We start from the raw sequence: 19,072 nt of genomic DNA, 5'->3' as shown, positions 1-19,072 counted from the left end.
ACAGAGCACCCTATTACTGCTCGTGCAATTGTCCCACTGGTCAGATGCTTGCTGTCATGTTATCTCTGTAGGTGCATGTGTTCTGGGTAGCAATGTCCAGCAGGATTTAGCATCTTTCCTCCAAATCAATTCAATTTCATGGTCACACGCGTAGCTGCATCTGTCGTTTTATCTCTTCAAGTGTAGCACTGTCTCGCCTGTTCAACATTCTGCCTCTCCTGGGGTGTGGGTTCTTCCTCTCCAAGACGGTTCCTGTCTTACACTAACTCACACGTGGACTGTTACAGCACTGCAGGTCAGGATTTGGCACTCTGGTTCGTTCCTGTGGGGAAGGTTCTGTATAGTCGTGTAGACTGACAGAACATCCTTCTTATCGATCATTTCAGCAGAAGAAACAAAGTGGTTAGGTAAAAGGAATAAAAACCAATCTGTGCAATTGTCTATGTGACCCAATAACCCTGTGTCATAATTAAAACAGATGAAATTACTTTTGTATCAGAGGCACAGATATGGGTCCAGCCTTTCTTTATGTCCCATTTTCCCAAATATGCCCCTACAGAGTTAACTCAGCATATTTCTACAATAAATATTCCCACAACAAGGCCAAAATATGTTTTTCATCAATCATTTTATAGCTGCTTCAAACCTGTCATGCCAGTGTGTGTGCTTGCAGCAGCTTCAGTGGAAAAATAAGGAGAAAAAAAATGACAAACCACAAATAAGAATTTGAATATAAAAGCAAGAATTTGAATAGAAAACCTGAATATAAAACATTTTCTATCACCAAGAATGGTCAGATGATCTTTCTTTGTGTCTTGTAAAGTGGCAAGTCTCCAATGAATAAGTAATTGTAGTTCCAGGAATCGAGATTATTGCTCCCATGAAGCTATTGAAAAGGAAAGCACGCTGAGCCCTTCAAACACGTTTCCTGATGCACAAATGTTTGCCTGTGGCTCATGGCAAACCTGAAGGACAGGTCTCATAATGAAGAGCCTTATAATTGTAACAGATGCCTAGAAACAGAAATGCTTGGATTGCAGGAACATGTCCGGGCTGAACCTTGTCACTTCACAGGCCAGATGCATTGGAGAGAACTCTGGTGGGTAATCACAGAAGTGAGGATGGCCTTCTGCGTCCTGCCTTCCAGCCGTAACCGTGCTGTAATATAGTTGCTTTTGCAGTGTAATTGCTTTCTCTGCAGGGCTTCTTCCTATTGATTCTGCTTGTGTGGATTTAAATTGTTTGCAGGTTGGAACTAGACTCAAGTTGGTCTGCATCTCTGCTTTTCTGTGCAAGGCAGCACACGTGACACTTCTATCTAAGAGACTTTAATGATGTCTAGATAGCATCACTCCCTGGCCTGCACGCATGTATTTGATTTGAGGAGAAAGGCTGGATCAGATAAGTTCAGAACATCAATAAATGCGTGTATTTTGTTTGGTGACACTTGTTCAATTTGAATCTTTTTCCCAGGAAGCAGCTTGTGTTGTGTCATTTTTTCAGCATGCTGTGTAAATGCTCTGCATCTGCAACTGTCGAGGATGGTGCCATCCCATAGCAATGCCATCTGCTCGTTCACAAAGTGCTTTTTGCGTAGATAAAAAATGTGAGGTGTTACTCATAATTAGGCAAATAGCATGCTGTGATCTGTGATTGATTTGATTTGTGTTGCTGGCTACCTCACATATGTCTATGTGTCCATAAGTATTGTCTACATATCAGCATATGGACGCAGACATGAATTCTTTTTCTCAATCCAGACAGATGGAAATGTTTTCCGTTCTTCTTATTAGCAGCAGCTGAATTTCAGTAACACCAGGGGCCTCAGCTAGGATCTTGCCTGTGTTTCCTGCTGTATGTGCATACATAAGTTGGCGTGGCCATCTATAATGTCATACCAGAAGTAAGTGATCCATGACCTGCTGTGAAGGAAAGTTAGGGTTTCAAAGCCATGTTCAGGGATAGCCACATTATTAGCGATCCTGGAGAAAAATATCTAGATATATAACTTGGAACTATACAGTGTAGTAACAAAGTGCCTAAAAGGTGGTGTGAGCATTGCAGAACCCAAGTATCTCAGGTGAATCAGACTTCTAGAAAATATTACTGTTCCTTTCTTAGTAGTAAGAATATGTACTGTTAAATGTCTACATATTCAACTCACTGACTGACAGACATCCTGATTATTTCTGGTTGTACTATCGTCCAGGTAACGCTGATAGTAAGAGAAAGTAAGTCAGAAATTACTGGTTCCGTATAATTTTAATATTGTCTTCAAATGCCTTTTATAGATAGTGAGGTGTGATTTACCAGTAGTTTTAAAAGATGTTTAAGGCAGGCAGTAGGCATACCAGAAAGGCCATAAAAATGAAAACACATGAACAGAGATCTGCACACTTGTCTGGAGTAAAAGTTACGAGCGCTGTAGTAGCTATATAGCTGGATGATTTAGAATATTTTAAACCTCAGCAGAGCTCTCTTCATTTCTCACTCTCTCTCTTCTATGGTCCTGTGCATACCTCCAGCGCATTCACTTCAGAAAGAGATCTGTTGCCACTGGAGTCTGACCATAACTAGGGCAGCTCGAGGCAGCAAATAGGTTGTAACTTAGCACAAATCCATAGTCCTGCTGCTGCGACACCTCCTGTATACAAGGATCAGATCGGTGTGAGCTGCCTCTCAGCCTGCATGTGAGCAGCCACTGCAGTTAGGCGTTTCTGTGGAAGAATTCAAATAAATGAAAATAGTGAATGCTTGGCTGATTTGTAGTGGGAAGTGGTGATCAGCATGCTGAGAACCCAGGACTGCTGCTCTCCTGTTTAAGAGCACTGCAATTTCTCGTTTCCTGCTTGGTTTGTGCAAGGGAGAGTCATTCCCCAGTAACACCAAGTTAATCATCTGAACACATTTGATCAACTCCAGTATAATGCCTTTGGGTGATCTCAGAGTGCAGCAAAGGTCTTGAAGCATTTTCAAACTTATTTGGTCATTTTACAAGCTGTGCTGTTCTCTTGTCTTCTGTCTTCAGGTGTTGGCTGAGAGTGTCTTGCCAGAGGACTTCTGATGCTGAACATGGTGCCTCTGATTCTTTCAGGTTCCAGCCCAGGGAGCCAGCAATGCTCAGCTGAGTCTTTGCCAATGCCGAAAGTTTTGTGGATGTGCAGCAGCCTTCAAATGTTACAAATCCAGATTTTCTACCCCCATGGGCACTGAATAGAATTCTAACATGCACAGTTGCATTTAATTTTCATGTGTATGTCTATTGGTTTCATCATGTCATCTGTGTTTTTCTTTGTATTATAAGCCAATGGAAAAAAAAAAAAAAAAAAAAAAGGAAAATAATGGCAAAGAAGTCAAGGCATATGTAATGTTTCAGAGATTTTTTTCAGTGTTGTTTTTAATGTCAGCAGACATGGTGTAATTTAATTTTCAGAAGAATCTCAGCTGCAAAGCAGCTGATTAGGCATCTTGAAGAAGCAGCCGTGCTCTCTAAGTGCTGTGTTTGTGAGATTATTACTGGAATTCTTTTAAAGAGAGAAATCCCTAGATTGCCAAAAATAAATCACTTTGAAGGATACAAAACCCCTTGGGTAGCCATCCAAAACCAGAATCCAGCCATTTAGATCTCCCATCACACACCTGCTTTCTTTGCACTTTAAAAGGAGAGTCAGAGATGTAATTGCTTTAATATATCAGTGGGAAATTTATCTTATGTTTCTATTGTTTTAAAATGAATTCCAAGAAATGCCATAAAAAGGGGGGGAGGGGGACTTGTAGTGTTGGACATAAAACTCCAACATGTGTATTATCCATTGTGTATTATATATGCTGTGAAAATATGTTGGATGAGAATAGTATTTTTACATAACTTTTCAGAGCTGCACGGTACAATAACAGATATCTTTCTGCAAACATGACTGCACGTTGTTTGCATAGAAGGGACTTGAGTGTTTTGTTTTTAAGTATTTGAGTACTTAATAAAATGTCAGAGGTTAGAATCCAACGCATTGAGTCACCTCACGACTTTCTAGATTTATGTCTTTCAGTGCCAGTTGCAGGTCAGGGCTCTATCAGCTCTGTCACTGATCCAGGTTACACGACTTGGGTGCATTACAATTGTGAAAAGAGTTTGTTTCTAGGAAGAAATGGATATGGACTGCATTTTGTTACCTCTGCACTCGACCTATTGCTTCCTTCCTGAAAGTAATCATCTTTAGACATAAATATAGCATGTACTGGGGCATTTTGTAGCTTTCATTTTAATCTGTTTGTTATCAATTCCATTCACAGTTTGTTTTCATTCTGCTGTGAAAAGCTTACACTGTCAAATCAGAAGTTTTACTGAAAAAGGGATTTAGTTACATGAACATTATATCCAACCATTTGAAGGACAAAGTTAAGATCAGAAAAGACTCGGTGATTAAACAACAAAAAGCATGTTCGAATAATATTAAAAGATGTTTTCAATCTAACACCTAGGGATTTAGCTACTGACTTAAATTTTTGTGCCAGAAGGCTTCTGGGCAAAATCCTGTTCTTGTTGTGGGGAGCTATATGAGAAACAGAAGGAAGATCTATTGGTTTTTCTAATGTATGGCAACTTAAATGGAAACAGTGATGGCTGGCTTGCAAGTTTGGCCTGAAGTCCATGGTTTCTCTTGATGCAGATGAAAGCTAGGCTGCTTCCAAGCAGGATCTTAGGGGTTCCAAGCTGAATACTCCCAAATTTGTCTTCTTCACAGCCAAAGATAGATGCTGCCCAGCGTTCTGTCTGTTCGTTTTTCAGGAGGTGTGCGATGTCTGTACAATGTTCTGGTGAGGTTTGCTGTGATTCACAGTGGTGCCAGTTGCTTGATCTGCAGCATCTGTTCTGAATTCTGAGGTTTTTTTTCAACCTGATTATTTCCTCACTACTCTCTGTTTTATGAGGACAGCCATGAGCTTCTCAATCACCAAAAACTCTCCAGTGTATGCTAGGGATCAGGTCCAGGACTGTTTTGTTTGAGTCTGTGCTCGCAGCATGCTCTGGACTTTTCTGTGGGTAGGAAACTCTGCATTTAGTGTTGTGTAGTGAGAGCTTTATTGGTGCTTCCCTTTGAAGGATGAGCAAGTTACATCAGAACTCACAACACCGGATCAGTGATGCTAATTGAAGCTTGTCTGTGTCAACTGACCAGAAGGGACAGAGTGAGGATTAAAAAGTCACCTTTGCTGGTAGGTCTCAGGATGTGCCTGACAATTGCAAATACGACCTTGCATGCAGGGCTGTGCCACGGACAGCCTGTGCTGCTTGGGTCTGGGTGCATTAGAAAATCAGCAGAGGTGATATTTTTGTGAGTTTTCATTAGAAAAGTTTCCCATTCTCGGTGAAGGTTGTCTTGCGCCCTGAAATGATTGCTTTTTGTCTCCATTTACAGGCAGTGACTACTTGCTACTCCAAAACAGACAAAACCGTGAAAAGTTACCTCATACCCCAAATATCCGGGAAATGAGATTTGGAATGAACCAAGAACGGGAGATTTCTAGCAGCATGTTGCTATCTGTCCCCAAACCAATAACAAAGCAGTAGAGCCACAGCAGACAGCGAGGTAGGATTGTGTTATTCACAGGCAAATGTGCCCGTATCTGATTGAAGGTGAATTCTGGGTGAAGCACTGTAAGTTTGCATAAAAACCATATATGTACATTTTTGTGTGCTCAGCCCATGCAAACTATGGGTTATACCCAGTCCACTTCCTCTTCCCAGTCTTCACAAGAAACTGCTGTCAGGATTTCCCAATGATCTTTTAAGGGAAGAGTTTAAGCATTATACAAATATTTATAGAGTATCTTAAAATAACAAGCCTCTTGGGGGGAAAAGCAGCTGTCTGTGGCACCACTGCACGACACTGATCTGGTCGATTAGAGCTGTGCTGTCTGGAAAGAGTTTAAATTGCTGCTGGTCCAGGGCTCTGTGCACAGGGGGTTGTTTGCAAGTAGTTTCACTGCCTGCCTGCAAGACACAGATGCGTGGCAGCTTCTTCTTACCTGCAACATCAGCAACAGGGGATTTTTCTCCTCAGGACTCGATCTCTTCCACCTGTGTGTGTCTGTGAGTTGTCTCCACCATTGGAGACACAATGCAAAGGGCAGGTACCATGGCTGTTAGTGCAGTTATTGCACGTAGGTGTAACAGTAACACTGCTTGGGCTTCGTGAAGGGAATGTATTTGATATAACCCCCCACAAATGCTTCCTATCCATCAGCAGCTCTTTAGAGCTGCACTCAAGGGTGCAGGGAAGTGAGTGAGCTGTCCGTGGCTGTCGGCCAGGTGAAGAAGTGCTTTTGCTCTCATAGTGGGCTATCAGGTTGCTCTCCAGAAATCAAGCTTTTGCCCTCTAACAGTCCAGCTGTGTACAGAGCACTAGGTTTTCTTTTGTATGTCAGTGAGATGTGTAGATGAGCAGGAAAATGGTGCTCTGAGTGGCTTCTCCAGACTGTTCTTTGCCAGGCTGGGTTAAACTTTAATGTTTTAATTTTTCCCATTACTATTTTCAAGCCTGAAGGAAATCCACCATTTTCATTATTTCCACAAGCTTCATGTGCACTTAACTTGAAGACTCTTTGAATCCATAAGATCAAATCAAAGCTATTGCTTTTAACTGTCCAAAATACACAGGCATGGACTGTGATGCATTATTTTAAAATTGCCTGTGAAAATTTAGAAAGATTTGCACCTGCTTTTAATAGTTCCCTAAAACAATCTAAAGACATCTGTTAAAGTATTGACTTTTCTTAAAGACAGCACTGGCTGAGATTGCTTCAGCTGCAAATTTGGGTTGTCAGTCAAAGTACTTTTTCTGGTTTGGTCTTTGATCTATGAGTTTTTAGCATCTCTTCCACAGTGAGCCAAAAAAACACCTAGTGAGCTGTTAGGGCTTGTTTTGCCATGTGTTTAGCCTAGCAAACAAGCAGTCGATACCTTTTGCAGTCTTCTGTGTTTTACTGAATACCTCACTGCTTAGTGGGAAAACAAGCTACACTATTTTGACGTAAATTTGCACTTTACAGATCCTTTATTCTGCAGCGTATGTCCAACATCTTAATATATTGAATAGCTGGGGTGACTTCTGCCTGCAAATGTTTGCATTATTGTTGGGTCTGCTAATGAAGGGCTGGACTAATGGGCAGAATGATGTGTTTACTATGTAGGATTTTCTGCAGAGGTGAATAATAGATTTGCCATGGGGTGGAGATGGATAACCAACCTAGAGAGTCCCTAAAAGATCTCAGCCTCACATTTTCCCCAGAAATGGAACTGCAGGTGGAATCCTCTGTCAGCATTCTGCAAGGAAAATGCTTGAGATAAGCCAGAAGCAAATGGGAAAACATGCAGAAGGGAAAAAAAAAAAAAAAGTCCTTTTCCCATCCATGTCTCTAGTTCAATTTCTTCAGCCAAATGAACAAAGCGATCACTGGAAAGAAACAGTAATGTCAAACAGCATCAGAAAGGAGTGACTGATGATTTCATTTGCAGTGTCACACAGTAGGGTAGATTGGAGGCAGCTCGGTGCAGTGCTATGGGGTGGCTAAAATGGACATGAACTACAACTCTGCTAACTTGCTGCAGCACTGAAGTTAACGGAAGGCCATGGTAAAGGGATTAAAGTTTCAACAACCAACTCTGGGCACAAAGAGTGTGTCAGTACCAGCACTTGGCTGAGAGAAGCCCGTGTCTGTGCTAAGGAAAGGTGCAGGGAAATCTTGCTGTACTATTTGTGATTGAGGGGAAGAAGAACAAATGACAGAGAAAGAGATTTCTCAGCACATCAGATAGCATGCAAGCAGTGAAATATGTTGGATTATTGTGTGATCAGAGATATCAGATTTAGTTTATCTAAAATGTGCTTTCCTGAAGAATGGGGTAGAACCTCTTTTAGAGAAACTGGTAGACAAACAGAAAAAGATTATTTTCTCTACTTTCAGAACCGAAAAGAATGCTAAATCCAGTTTTCAGTTCACTTCAGTTTTCTTTGCATCATGTCCCAGAATAAAATATGTATAATTTCTTTGATATTATTTATCTGGAAAGATTCTAAACTGGTTTGTTACATATTGTACTTCAGAAACATGGTATGTCTCATACTTGCAGTCTTATAAGTACAACCATTCTTTTTTTTTTTTTTTTTTTTTTTTTTTTTTTTTTTTTTTTTTTATTACATGCTAATATTCTAACTTTAGGTCTATAAAGTTTGTGGTGATATTACTTCACTGCACGTAATTATTTTTATCGTGGTGATGATGCCATGTTGATATCTAGATTTCCATTTGCTCAAGCACATCAGCATACTTAATTTTGTGTCATGATAACATGAAATGCTAGGAGAATTGAAAGGTTTCCACTTTTCAGTTATAGTTTCTAACCTCTTTAAGAATATTTTAATGTGTTTTTTTCCTATGTGATTGAAGGAAATTGGCATCATCACTAAGCTTGCAACAGGGGACTGTTTTTTAAATGTTCAGTGTGTAAAATATGTCAGTGTTGTTACCTTTGTAAACAGAAGATGATGGACACAAAGTCTGCAGAATTTTCAGCAGAAGGGAGTAATTTTTTTTAGCTCTTTTTCATTACTTAATGGAAGAAGAATTATGGAAATGAGAGCGGGCATTGCATTAAGTGCTTGAAATGTTCCTTCCCTGCAGACCAATAAAAACATAACTCTTCCATTAGAGAAATCTAGTTTTTTGAAGGCTGCATGAATCTGAGCTCTGAATCAGTGAATGAGATGACTGTGCTAGGATAAGCGTTTCAAGTTCTGATTATGTATTTTAAGTCTTCCGTAGGTGGATGCCAGCTCTTAGCTTGTCTTGTAAGACTTCTTTGGAGCAACTTTTTCTGAAACTCTTTTTATATCGGTTACTTGGCTCATCGTGCGCTACTTCTGTAGTGAACCTCCTGTTATGAAGAACAGTAACAGAGCTTCAAAGCCAGCCAGTCATGGGGCTTGAATGATTTTTCCTACCTTAATTTGAACTAGAAGGTTTCCTGGCCTTTTCAATACACTCTGTGTTTACATAACTCCATAAACAAAAGTCAAATAGTGCAAATCAAAAATGTGACCTTTCTGTGCTACATATCGCGTGTTTTTATAGTGGTTATAATCTCATCTGCAGCTATAGTTCATGCGGGTTGTAGCTGTCTGCCTTTAAAAATATCCTTCATCTGTACATGTGAAATGAAAATGTAGCAGTAAGCTGCTATCCCTAAGGGTGTTCAAATTAGGTCTCTGGTTAGGGCTGCAGTGAATTAATGCCAGAGGAGAAAGGTCTTCAGGTGAAGGTAATCCTTTATCCATGCTATTAACCATAAAATGGTAATCAACGTTAACTCCTAGGTGCTTGGGAAAAGAACACAAAAATTAATTATAAAAAAAAAAAAAAGCAAAATCATTACCAGTCATTTCTATTGCTCTTGTAACTTATTAATAATATTTCAGTTTCAGATACTGTAAAACATATCACAGAGGTTAAAAAGATGATTTGTCCTTATTTAGTGTATGAGGAGACAGAGACACCAAGAGCTTCTGAAACTTGCCCGAGGTCTGGAAGTTGTTATGTAGAATTCTTTCTTTTTATTATTTTTAGTTTTGCATTATAGTTTAGTTGCAAATAGTCCGAATGAAGCCATAATGGTCTAGCTATAACTGAACAAATAAATCCCATTTCTTCCTTCCTTTTTTCTGAAAGGCTGATCTCCTAGGTACATGCAGCACAAATACTTAAAGCCACAAATGTAATTATTGTGAATATTTGTTCACACGTGGGGTTGTTTTGGGTGGTATTTTTATGTGTGGTTTTTTTTTTTTTTTTTTTTTTTTTTCCTTCAAGCACTGCTGCTGGGAACTCTTCACCCATCACTACAAGTGCCTCTTGAAGCTCTGGTCCATCACAGGACCCCAGTGAGTGCATTTCTGTGCTCCTGTTATGCTTTATATGCAGGCAACGTAGTTCTTCTGCCATGACCCAGAAAGATCGCATTTATACAAATATTTATTATATTCCTTATAAAATCGGGAGGCCAAGAGAATATGCCTGACCTATACACTCCTGAATGTTCATTCCTAATGGAAATACTTCGAAGCAGTGGGAATAGACCTTGATGTAAGAAGTGCATGAACATCAAATTTTCACCTCCTTGCTGTTTTTCTTACTGTTGTATCCTCTCTACCAATGCTCCGGCTCAGTTGATTAAAGAATTTATTCAGCTGTTTGCTTTAGACATTATGAAGACATACTAGCAGTGAATTTCTACCTCACGTGTTAGACTTTTGGCTGGTTTAAGTTGGGGTCATCCTGTGTTTGTGCCTTAGGTGGCTAATGGCCCCTAAGAAAACCACCTGTGTAGACTGGGGCTGCCTGTAGAAAACACAAATTCCCAGGTGTCTTGGACACGTTTCCACACAGAAGGAGCCAGATGGTTTTCGCTGTGGGTTTTCTTTGGCTTCACTCTGCGGGAGAAATACCTGAGACGGATGGTGCCAGGTAGCTGTGTGGCTCCTGTGTGTTAACAGCTGCTCTAGCTTCTTTTTCAGAGGTATATTTAAAGCATAAAAATGAAAAATGGGAAGAAATCTGTGTGGTGTGGGGAAGGCTTCATGTCTTGTGTATCTCCAGACCTGATGAGATGGGTCTGGTATGAAGCAGTACGTGCTGGCTTCCCAGTCTGGATGGTGGTGGTTGTAAGTGCTGGATGGTTCATAAGTGCTTTGGGACCAAAGGTAGTTTCAATATGTTAATAAGGTTTTCTCATTCAGAGCTCCCTGGGCACAGCTCACTCACGTGTCCGTGAAGTACTTATACGCAATCACCCATCGTAGTCGTCTCAAGCTGTATGCAGTATTGCAGATTTGACTGTGAAATGCACTGCTGTAATCAGCCTCCCAAAATACCCTGAACTTCAGGACGCTTAGGTCAGGTCCTATATGATCTGCATGTTCTAAATAACAGGTTGGTTGGTTTACACCGGCAATAAAGCTAACCATCCCTAAAACAAGGCTAGTCTCTAAGATGTTTTCTGAGCCAAAAAGAGGTGTGGAGTATGGTTTCAACCTGGACAATAAAAATTAATGCAGCATCAGGAGCTGACATAAATATAAGAGGTCTCAGAAAACTCCCCTTGCACCAGCATGCTTGGAGGAGGAGTGCAAGGTTGCAGGAAAGGAAATTTGCCTGGCTTTGGGCTTCATCTGCTGCCCCTTCCAGATAAGCTTATTCTATTCTGGATTACATCAGTACTGTGCAGTGATGGGACACACACAAATCAACACACAAGAGTACAAGCATGGTAGCCTGGCACTTCAACCCCGTCCCCAGTTCTGCAGTCATTGATGGCAGCCCAGCAGCAGCCAGGTGCCTGGAGCAGGCTGGTTTCGGGCTGCCTGCCCCCATCTCACGTGCGTGCTCTCGTGGTCTCGTTCCAGGGCAACCCACTGTACTTCCAGTCTGCCAGAAATGTGACGGTGAACATCCTCAATGAGAAGACTAAAGTCCTTACTCGCCTTGTAACAGGTAAGGAGGGGGAAAGGCTGCATGGAGTTGTTAAGACGAGATGAAAGAGGGTGTGTTGTGGGATGCTGCGCTGGCTTCCGACAGCTCGCCGGAGGGGAGCCCAGGTGTCTTGTGAAGTACAAATGAAAACTTTGCTCTACTTTGTAGAAACAAAGCTAGAGACATGAAAGCTGTGCTGGAGAGGCAGCTGGCTGGTGCTTTCTGATAACGAAGCAGACCATCGTTTTCATTTGAAAGCCAATCCAGAGGCAGAAAGGTTAGTTGTACGACTTCAGGGTCAAGAAGAACATATGCAGGCTGACATTTCTGTCATAACAGGCAGGATTTTCCTGAGAGTCTTTTAACTTGCCTAAGATCTTGGGAACTCTGCTGGTTGACTGGGGCTGGGTTCGGACACTCAGCAATTTAGAGCTTTTTATGCTCTTCTTCAGATGAAAACTGATATTTCCAAGCATTAGTGTTTGATGGGTGTATGGGTGTTTCATAAATCCCCAGCACACAGCAGCCTTTGAATGGATGCATATATAATTTGGGTTGAAAGAGCCTAAAATACTAATATATAATACATACATATGATATAGGATAGATATTTATTTATTGAGATTAATCTAGGGACTGGGAGAAGTATTGCTCTGTGGCAGAAACAGTAATCCATAAACATGTTGTTTCTATGTGAGACTAAGTTGTTTGGTTTGCTTAAATAACATTTTGGCCTCTAGTCACAGTATTAAATAATTAAATATGCAGCTTCAGTAAGCAATGATTTAAGTAGCATGCATGAAAATTGCCTGGAGGAAGGAAATAAATTCAACCCCAAGCTCTCAGATTCTCACATTCTGAAGAACTTGTTTAGTTTGTCGGTTCTGCATATATTTTCAAGAGGGTATTTGGTTCCCTTAAGTGCCTTAATTTCATGAGAGCTCAGGAGGATGTAGTTAGTGACGTCTCCTGGCGTGATGTTGTGGTCACTGAGCTCATTTCTGCATTTGGAACAGTTTTGGTTCATGAGTGGACTGAAGGTGTCATCCCGTGTTGTGTGTGCTGCACTGATGAGTATGGAGGCAGTTAATGAGTGAGGCACAAATCAAACATAAAGCTTGAAAGTACTTAATTTTCTCACAATGGCTGCAGTTGTTTTTTTTTAATATAAGTTTTGCTGCAGAATTAGATGTACAGGGATCTCACCTTTCTGCAGTCCAAACCACACACGTGACTCTGTGTGTGCCCTGATGCTAATACAGATGACCTGTGCAGGCAAACACTGTGTATAGATGGAGTTAGAAACTGCTTATAAGAAAAGACTCGCTTTTGAGAAATGAGACTAGTCAGGAAGATGGCAAAGTACAGCAAAGCCCAGTCACAGCTCTGTGCAGTGCATGATCCAGGGAGGCTGTGGTTTGGACTGGGTTGCACAGGGTTGTTAGACAGCAATTTGTAAGAAGCTTAGCCTAGGTCAGGTAACAGAAGGGCCTGCTCTTTGTAGCCTTTCGGCCACAGACCTGCACAGAATTGCTTGTTTGGGCAGTTGATGTTTATCAGGCTCCACAACAAAATGCTTTGCCAGAGGCTTTTCAGCACTGCACTGCACAGCAGCCTGCAGGAGAAGCAGTGGAATTAAAATAAGAGCTAAGATGTACTCATCTAAAAACTTTCTGAAATGTGAGAGACCCTGCTGTTCATCTGGGCCTGCGTACAGTTCCCTTCCCTTCATGGCTCATCCTTCTGCAGGGCCAAGATGGAAATCCTCAGCCCTTCCCAGGAGTTACCTCCCTGTGGAGGTGGGATCAAGCTCTTAAACTGCAGCTTTAAAGCAAAACACTTGTTCCTGTGGTGTTTGTTGTTGTTGCTGTTGTGGTGTTTTTATTTTTTTATTTTTTTTTTTTTTTAATTGGATGGTGCGTGACACCAGTATCATTTTAATACAGGCATACTTAACAGGCATGAAACCAAGAATCATTTGCACTTCAGCACCAGGAAAACATAGTCAGGAAGCAGAAGTCCTGATGCCTCTTACAGCTGTACCAATGCCTTCAAAGCGTGGTTACATTCATTGCTATTTCACATGTGGATCTGTCTTTTTGTAAAAATTTCCCAGTTATGCCAAACTTAATGGTGAATTTAAGACATGCATAAGCATGAAGAAAAAAAAAAAAAAAAAAAAAGAAAGAAAAGTTGAAATAGTTGAGTTAAGGGGTTGTTATTTGGGTAGAAAACAGTACCCTTTTCTATGGAGAAGTCACCCTCTGAAAAGCACAGACGTCCCTGCTTGATGTGTCAGATGCAAGTTGTGCATGCAGAGCTGTTAGGGTAATCTCAGAAAATGGGGTTATTAAATGTATGAAGCTACTGTGTGATTTTCTTACACTTTTTCACTAAAAGCTTATGCTAAATCTCTTCTTCTCTCTAGGTCCCCAAGCAGTGGAAGCACACAGCCAAAAATTTGAGGTGAAAACCCTCTCTGGAAAATTGCTGTTTTCTGCAGATGACAATGAAGTAGTAGTCGGAGCAGAGAGATTGAGAGTTTTAGGTAAAAGATTACTTCCTAAATCGCTGTTTTAATATGTACCTCTTCAAATTTTAGAATAGTTTTGCCTGACTTTCCTTCATGCTTGTGGAAAGCTTCATTTGGATACAAAGCCTTTCACTGTCTTTATCACTTTGAATCTTCCCCGGGGAGATAATGGTCAGGAGTTTCTGTCTGAGGAGTTTCTTAACTTGCACAACATGTTATTTCTTCTGCAGAAAAAAACTCCCCTGTAAGTGGTTTATCTGGAGCAGCTTTAAAACCAGCTTTGGAAACTAAACAACTTTATCTCTAGAGTTTAGGTTGAGGGACAGCGTGGGATCACTGTAAGGATGCTTCCATTGCTGCAGTCGCTCTCTGCACTTAGGGAAACCTCAAGCTTTGTATTTTTAATTTCACCAATTTTCACCAGTTCCTTCTTCATTCTAGAGCAAACACTAAGGGGGAGACCTGCAGTGAAAATGTAGGTATGAACTAGGATCCCATATGCGTTCTCCAAATAGTTTGCTGGCATTTATACAGATTAATCTTTCCTAAGCCAGATGTGAGACCATGTTGAGCATCTCTGAGCCATCTCCAGCTATGCTTATGAGTATGATTAAATGTCCCATGCATGGGATGAGAAACACACGTTACCTGTGATGTGGCCTCTCCATCCCCATCTTCCTTTCAAGACAGACAGGGTAGCTTGAACACTTCCTTTCCTACGCTGGGTCTGCCCCCCCAGCTGACCTGCCTGCTAGGCTTTATATTGGTAGTTCATCATAGAAACTGGGGATATACTTTGGGTTTGAGACTGGGATTGTTTAATTTTTTATTTTTTTATATTTTTTTTTTTTTGTAGAGAAAATAAGGTTCTGGTAATTGTAGAATTTTAAAATGCATTTGAGAGTTCTGTGAAATTACCTCATACAAACTTGAATTCTTTTGCTCTCCAGTTCAAGCCAAGCTCATGTCTAAGGATCATAAATGAGATTTCATATCCAACCCTTAACATTTTTTGTTACCCTATGCACTGCTCTAGATGGTTTCCTGTTTGTAGAAAGGCCAAGGGTGGCTCTTTTGAATTGTAAGTCACTGTTGGCACATACTGGACCAGTTTAGTCATCGGGTATACAAAAATTAGATGAGTTTTATTGGATAAATGTTGAACTTCAAAAAGTTACAAGTGTCTTTTTTTAGTAGAAAACTTTGAAAAGGACCATTCAAAATATGTGCAGTATTTCAGAGCTGGGGAGTGTTTGTCACAGTCCATGTTCTACTAATCTCCCTTCACACTGCACCCTTCAGAACTCTGTAATCATAGTCTTTGTGCAGGGTAGATGAATTCAGAAAGCAACTGTTTTAAGTGTTTTCCTGGAAAACTTAAAATGAGAGAGATTTATATAATTGATTCTTTGAAAAACAAAACCAAACTTTTACTTACAAATTACAAGTGCTCCTTTTCAGATTAGGTACTTACAAAAATATTGCTTCTTATTTGATTTCTGCTTTGGAGAAACCAGCAATTATTTTTAATAGTTATTTTGAATTTCTGCCTTGTCTTAGTCTCCAGAATAAACAGCATCAAAAATATTGCTAGCCACTGTAGTGCACTTTATTTTTATTTTGCAACTGTGTGTTTCTTAGGGTTTGTTTAGCTTTTGCAGAGCTATCAGAAAAGAAAAGATAGAATGGTATCACAGATTATGTTATGTGGTGAATATTTCAATGACCTTGAACTGAAATGCTTTCAGAGTTCATGCTTGGCTTTGTTTTTCTCCAGCTTTGCTTCCCCGATCTAATTATATCTCCAAAAGTGGTTGCCATGGCTGTTTGCCATGCTGGGAAGTATTACACCATATGTTCATATTTCTTCCAGTGTTTTTGTCTGCACTTGAGGCTAGTCCAACTTGTAGTACACAGACAAATTCCTTTGATCATTTTTCTGGTGTTTGGGATCTCAGGTGCTGCCGGTATGTGTCTGCTGACACCTATCTACACTATGTAAATAATCTCAACTTGTTCTTGTTATTGCCGAACACGTACTTGTTACAGAAGGAAGTGTGTGTCTGCAATCTGGCATGAAAGTCATCTCACAGAGGTTAGAGCAGCAGTTATTGGACCTGTGGCTAGCTTTTAATCTTGTTAACGATAATTACTTTTTTCTTTGTATGCTCTTCAAAGTTGATTCTGAAAGTTTGTTCTACAAAGTAATGCTGAAGCTTTGACGTGAGACAAGAGTTGCTGTTCTTTTTCAGAAATAGACTCTGATTTGGGTAGCTAAAGGAGTTTTCAACATTAGCAAGGCATTAAAAAAGGAGGAATATACAGAATTATTGATAACAAACAGATACAAGTTGGATGTATGTTGCATTTGATGGGGATTCCAAAATTGCATTGTATGGATGGTGCAGATTATCAAATAAAAGTGCTTTTTATTTTAATTCCTTTTGGAGGGGTTATTTCTGAATTTTAACCACTAAAGGACACAGAACGACAGAGCTGATCTTCTCTTCTTTGCTTGCATGATACAGTTGGGAGTACTTCAATTATTGTGTTTGATTTAGTGAATCCCATCAAACCTGTCATCATAGATGAGACTGGAGGACAACAGGAACTTCTGTTTGAACACAAGTGCAGTTCTCTGAGCCCTTTGGCCATGGTCAGCTCTGATATTATCTACATAAGCTTTTCCAGACACAAGCACAAGTTCCCTCTGCCCCACTCAAAGCCAAGCGGGAGCTCAGCAGCTGTCCAGATGACTCAGAAGGAGCTCGTGTTTGCCCGTAAAAAGTCATGTAGAAACTGAGTCTTTTGCGAAATCTAGCTTGCCCTTTTTATTCCAAGCTCATTTGTCAGTGCCTGCAATTGCCCAGCTCTCTCCTCCACTCTCATCCAGGGATAGGATGGCAACACATCCTCACTTTTAGCATTACTTTCTTTTACAGTCCTCACTCCTGTAGCATTTGAGCAACTCGTGATCTTTGAAAAGACGCTACCATAAATCTCAGAGCAGTTATCACACCTCTGGACTGCAACTCTTTGTTTCCTTTTGCAAGGTTTAGATTTTGAAGGCAGACTCTGCTGCCACTCTTCCAACCGGATGGCACTGTGGTGCTGCTCAAGGGGTGCTGTGTGGCACAAAGTGCCCAGGCTGAGCCCACAAACCTTCCCTGGGCTCGCCTTTGCCATGCTCAGTGGTCTGCTTTGGTAAAGACAGAGTAGATGCAAAGCAGTGCCTCACTGGATGTTCCCTGCGGGCTCATAAACACATACAGTCTGCATTATGGGAGATGAATGAGCTGGTCCTAATTGAATTCGCATGTGGTTCGTCATATGGCAGTTCCCCTTCCCTCCACCTCCCTCCCGTCAAAACCGAAACATGTTCAGATCGTGTGAAAAATGGTTCATAAGAAATACTCTTTAGTTAAAAGAGCATTAAAAATAACTTTGATATACATTAATTACCAATTTCATTTAATAGCATATTGAACATTATAGCATTTATAAACAAAGGACAATCATAAAGCATTATTCTGACTGTTAATTAGCTCTATTTATTCTCCAGATTAGTTTTTAAATATGCCCTCTAGATGCCACTTGATACTAATTAACAGAGTTACATTATTATCTCTATACAAAAGCATTTTTAATTAAATCTAAAGCAATTTAAATTAGCATGAGTTTTTACAGAAATTAAAATCTGGTCAGATGCTTAATTTAGCCTTATAAGACAACATCTGATGACATGCCAGTGTCAGTTCTCCCAAGGGCCATGACATCTCTTTTGGAGATTATTTTTTGAAGTTTGTGTTCAGGGCAACTTGCCAGGGTACTCTGGTGTTTAATATTTATGATGGATTTATAAACTGATTTTTTAAATACTAAAATTTGTAGGCAATCCACACGCATTACAATGAGCTGAGCTGAAAACACAAAGGATGTATTCTTACAGGCTTTTGTGTTCCCTGCCTTTGAGTGGTGGAAGATGGTTTGCATGAGAGGTAGGATTGCATGGGTTGGACACTGTCCCGTTGCATATCAACTACACTTTTTAATCTTTCCTAAGATTGCCTTTTTCCTTGTGATAAGGATAGGATCAATTACAAAGCTAAAAGGTTCCTAGTCTGTAATAGAAGAACGTGAGGATTGTTCCAAAAAATTGATCCCACACTGGATGTTTGGAAAATGTACTTCTCACTCAGACTTTTATACCACCACAGCATAACTTTTCTTCTAATATAACATAATAGCAGAAATTTGGCTAAGGCCTTTCTCTGTGGCAAACCCTAGCTCAATTAGTCTGGCTTTCATTTTTCCAGGCTCTGAACCTGCTCTTTCTGCATGTGAAGCATGTAAGTGCTGGCCACTAAGGAGACTTTCAGAAACATTAGTTTGAGAGTATTTTTTATACTAGTTTCTCTTCAGCTGCCTGGGAATGCACCTGAAAAGGGGAATCCACTGTTGAAATGTTATTGCAAATTTATCAGTAAATTTGGAGTAACTGATCGCAAGGCACGTTTCTAGCATTTTATTTATTAGAGGTATATATTAAGGACTGTAGAGGTTTCAGTGGAGAAACATCACCAGTTAAAGCCACATAGCCCATGCTTATTACTGAAGGGTTCACTGCATGACTGTCGTATAGAAAGATCTGTTTAAATGGGAGCCTTTGGGTTGGTGTTTTCCGTTGCTCGGGGTGAGAGGATAACTTGTTCTGTGCTGCACCTTCTGCTCACAAGTCCTGGGTTTTAGTACCCATGGAAGGGTTAAAAAAAAATGTAATGTCCTTAACATTCTTGATTTGGACAGAAGGAGAACACCACTTATGAACGTGGTTAACACATGTGTCTGTGCAAACTGGCCCTGCTGTCTTAAAAGCTTCACATCCACAGACATTTTTAGGGAGAATTGTACTAGCTTGATCTGGGAGCAATAAGAGAGATCCTGCAGAATTGCTGTTGCAATACCATCCTTGTTAAAGAACTCCATTCATATTTCCTTAATATTACAATTTTA

The 19,072-nt window shown here is 40.3% G+C and overlaps 1 protein-coding gene across 4 annotated transcripts in view; it reads left to right on the top strand.

Moving 5' to 3' along the window:
- SGCD (sarcoglycan delta) overlaps positions 1–19,072 on the top strand; it is a 204,403-nt gene that overhangs the window by 141,501 nt on the left and 43,830 nt on the right. For all 4 annotated transcript variants that reach the window (XM_032196768.1, XM_032196765.1, XM_032196766.1 and 1 more), the window contains exons 4-5: positions 11,460–11,547; positions 13,955–14,074. In XM_032196768.1, coding sequence (XP_032052659.1) covers positions 11,460–11,547; positions 13,955–14,074 — 208 coding nt within the window. The remainder of the gene's footprint in view (positions 1–11,459; positions 11,548–13,954; positions 14,075–19,072) is intronic.

The sequence above is a fragment of the Aythya fuligula genome, chromosome 14 (assembly GCF_009819795.1).
Source record: "Aythya fuligula isolate bAytFul2 chromosome 14, bAytFul2.pri, whole genome shotgun sequence".
NCBI lineage: Eukaryota > Metazoa > Chordata > Aves > Anseriformes > Anatidae > Aythya > Aythya fuligula.
Note: the sequence above shows the minus strand (reverse complement) of the source record. Positions and strands in the feature narration are given on the sequence as shown.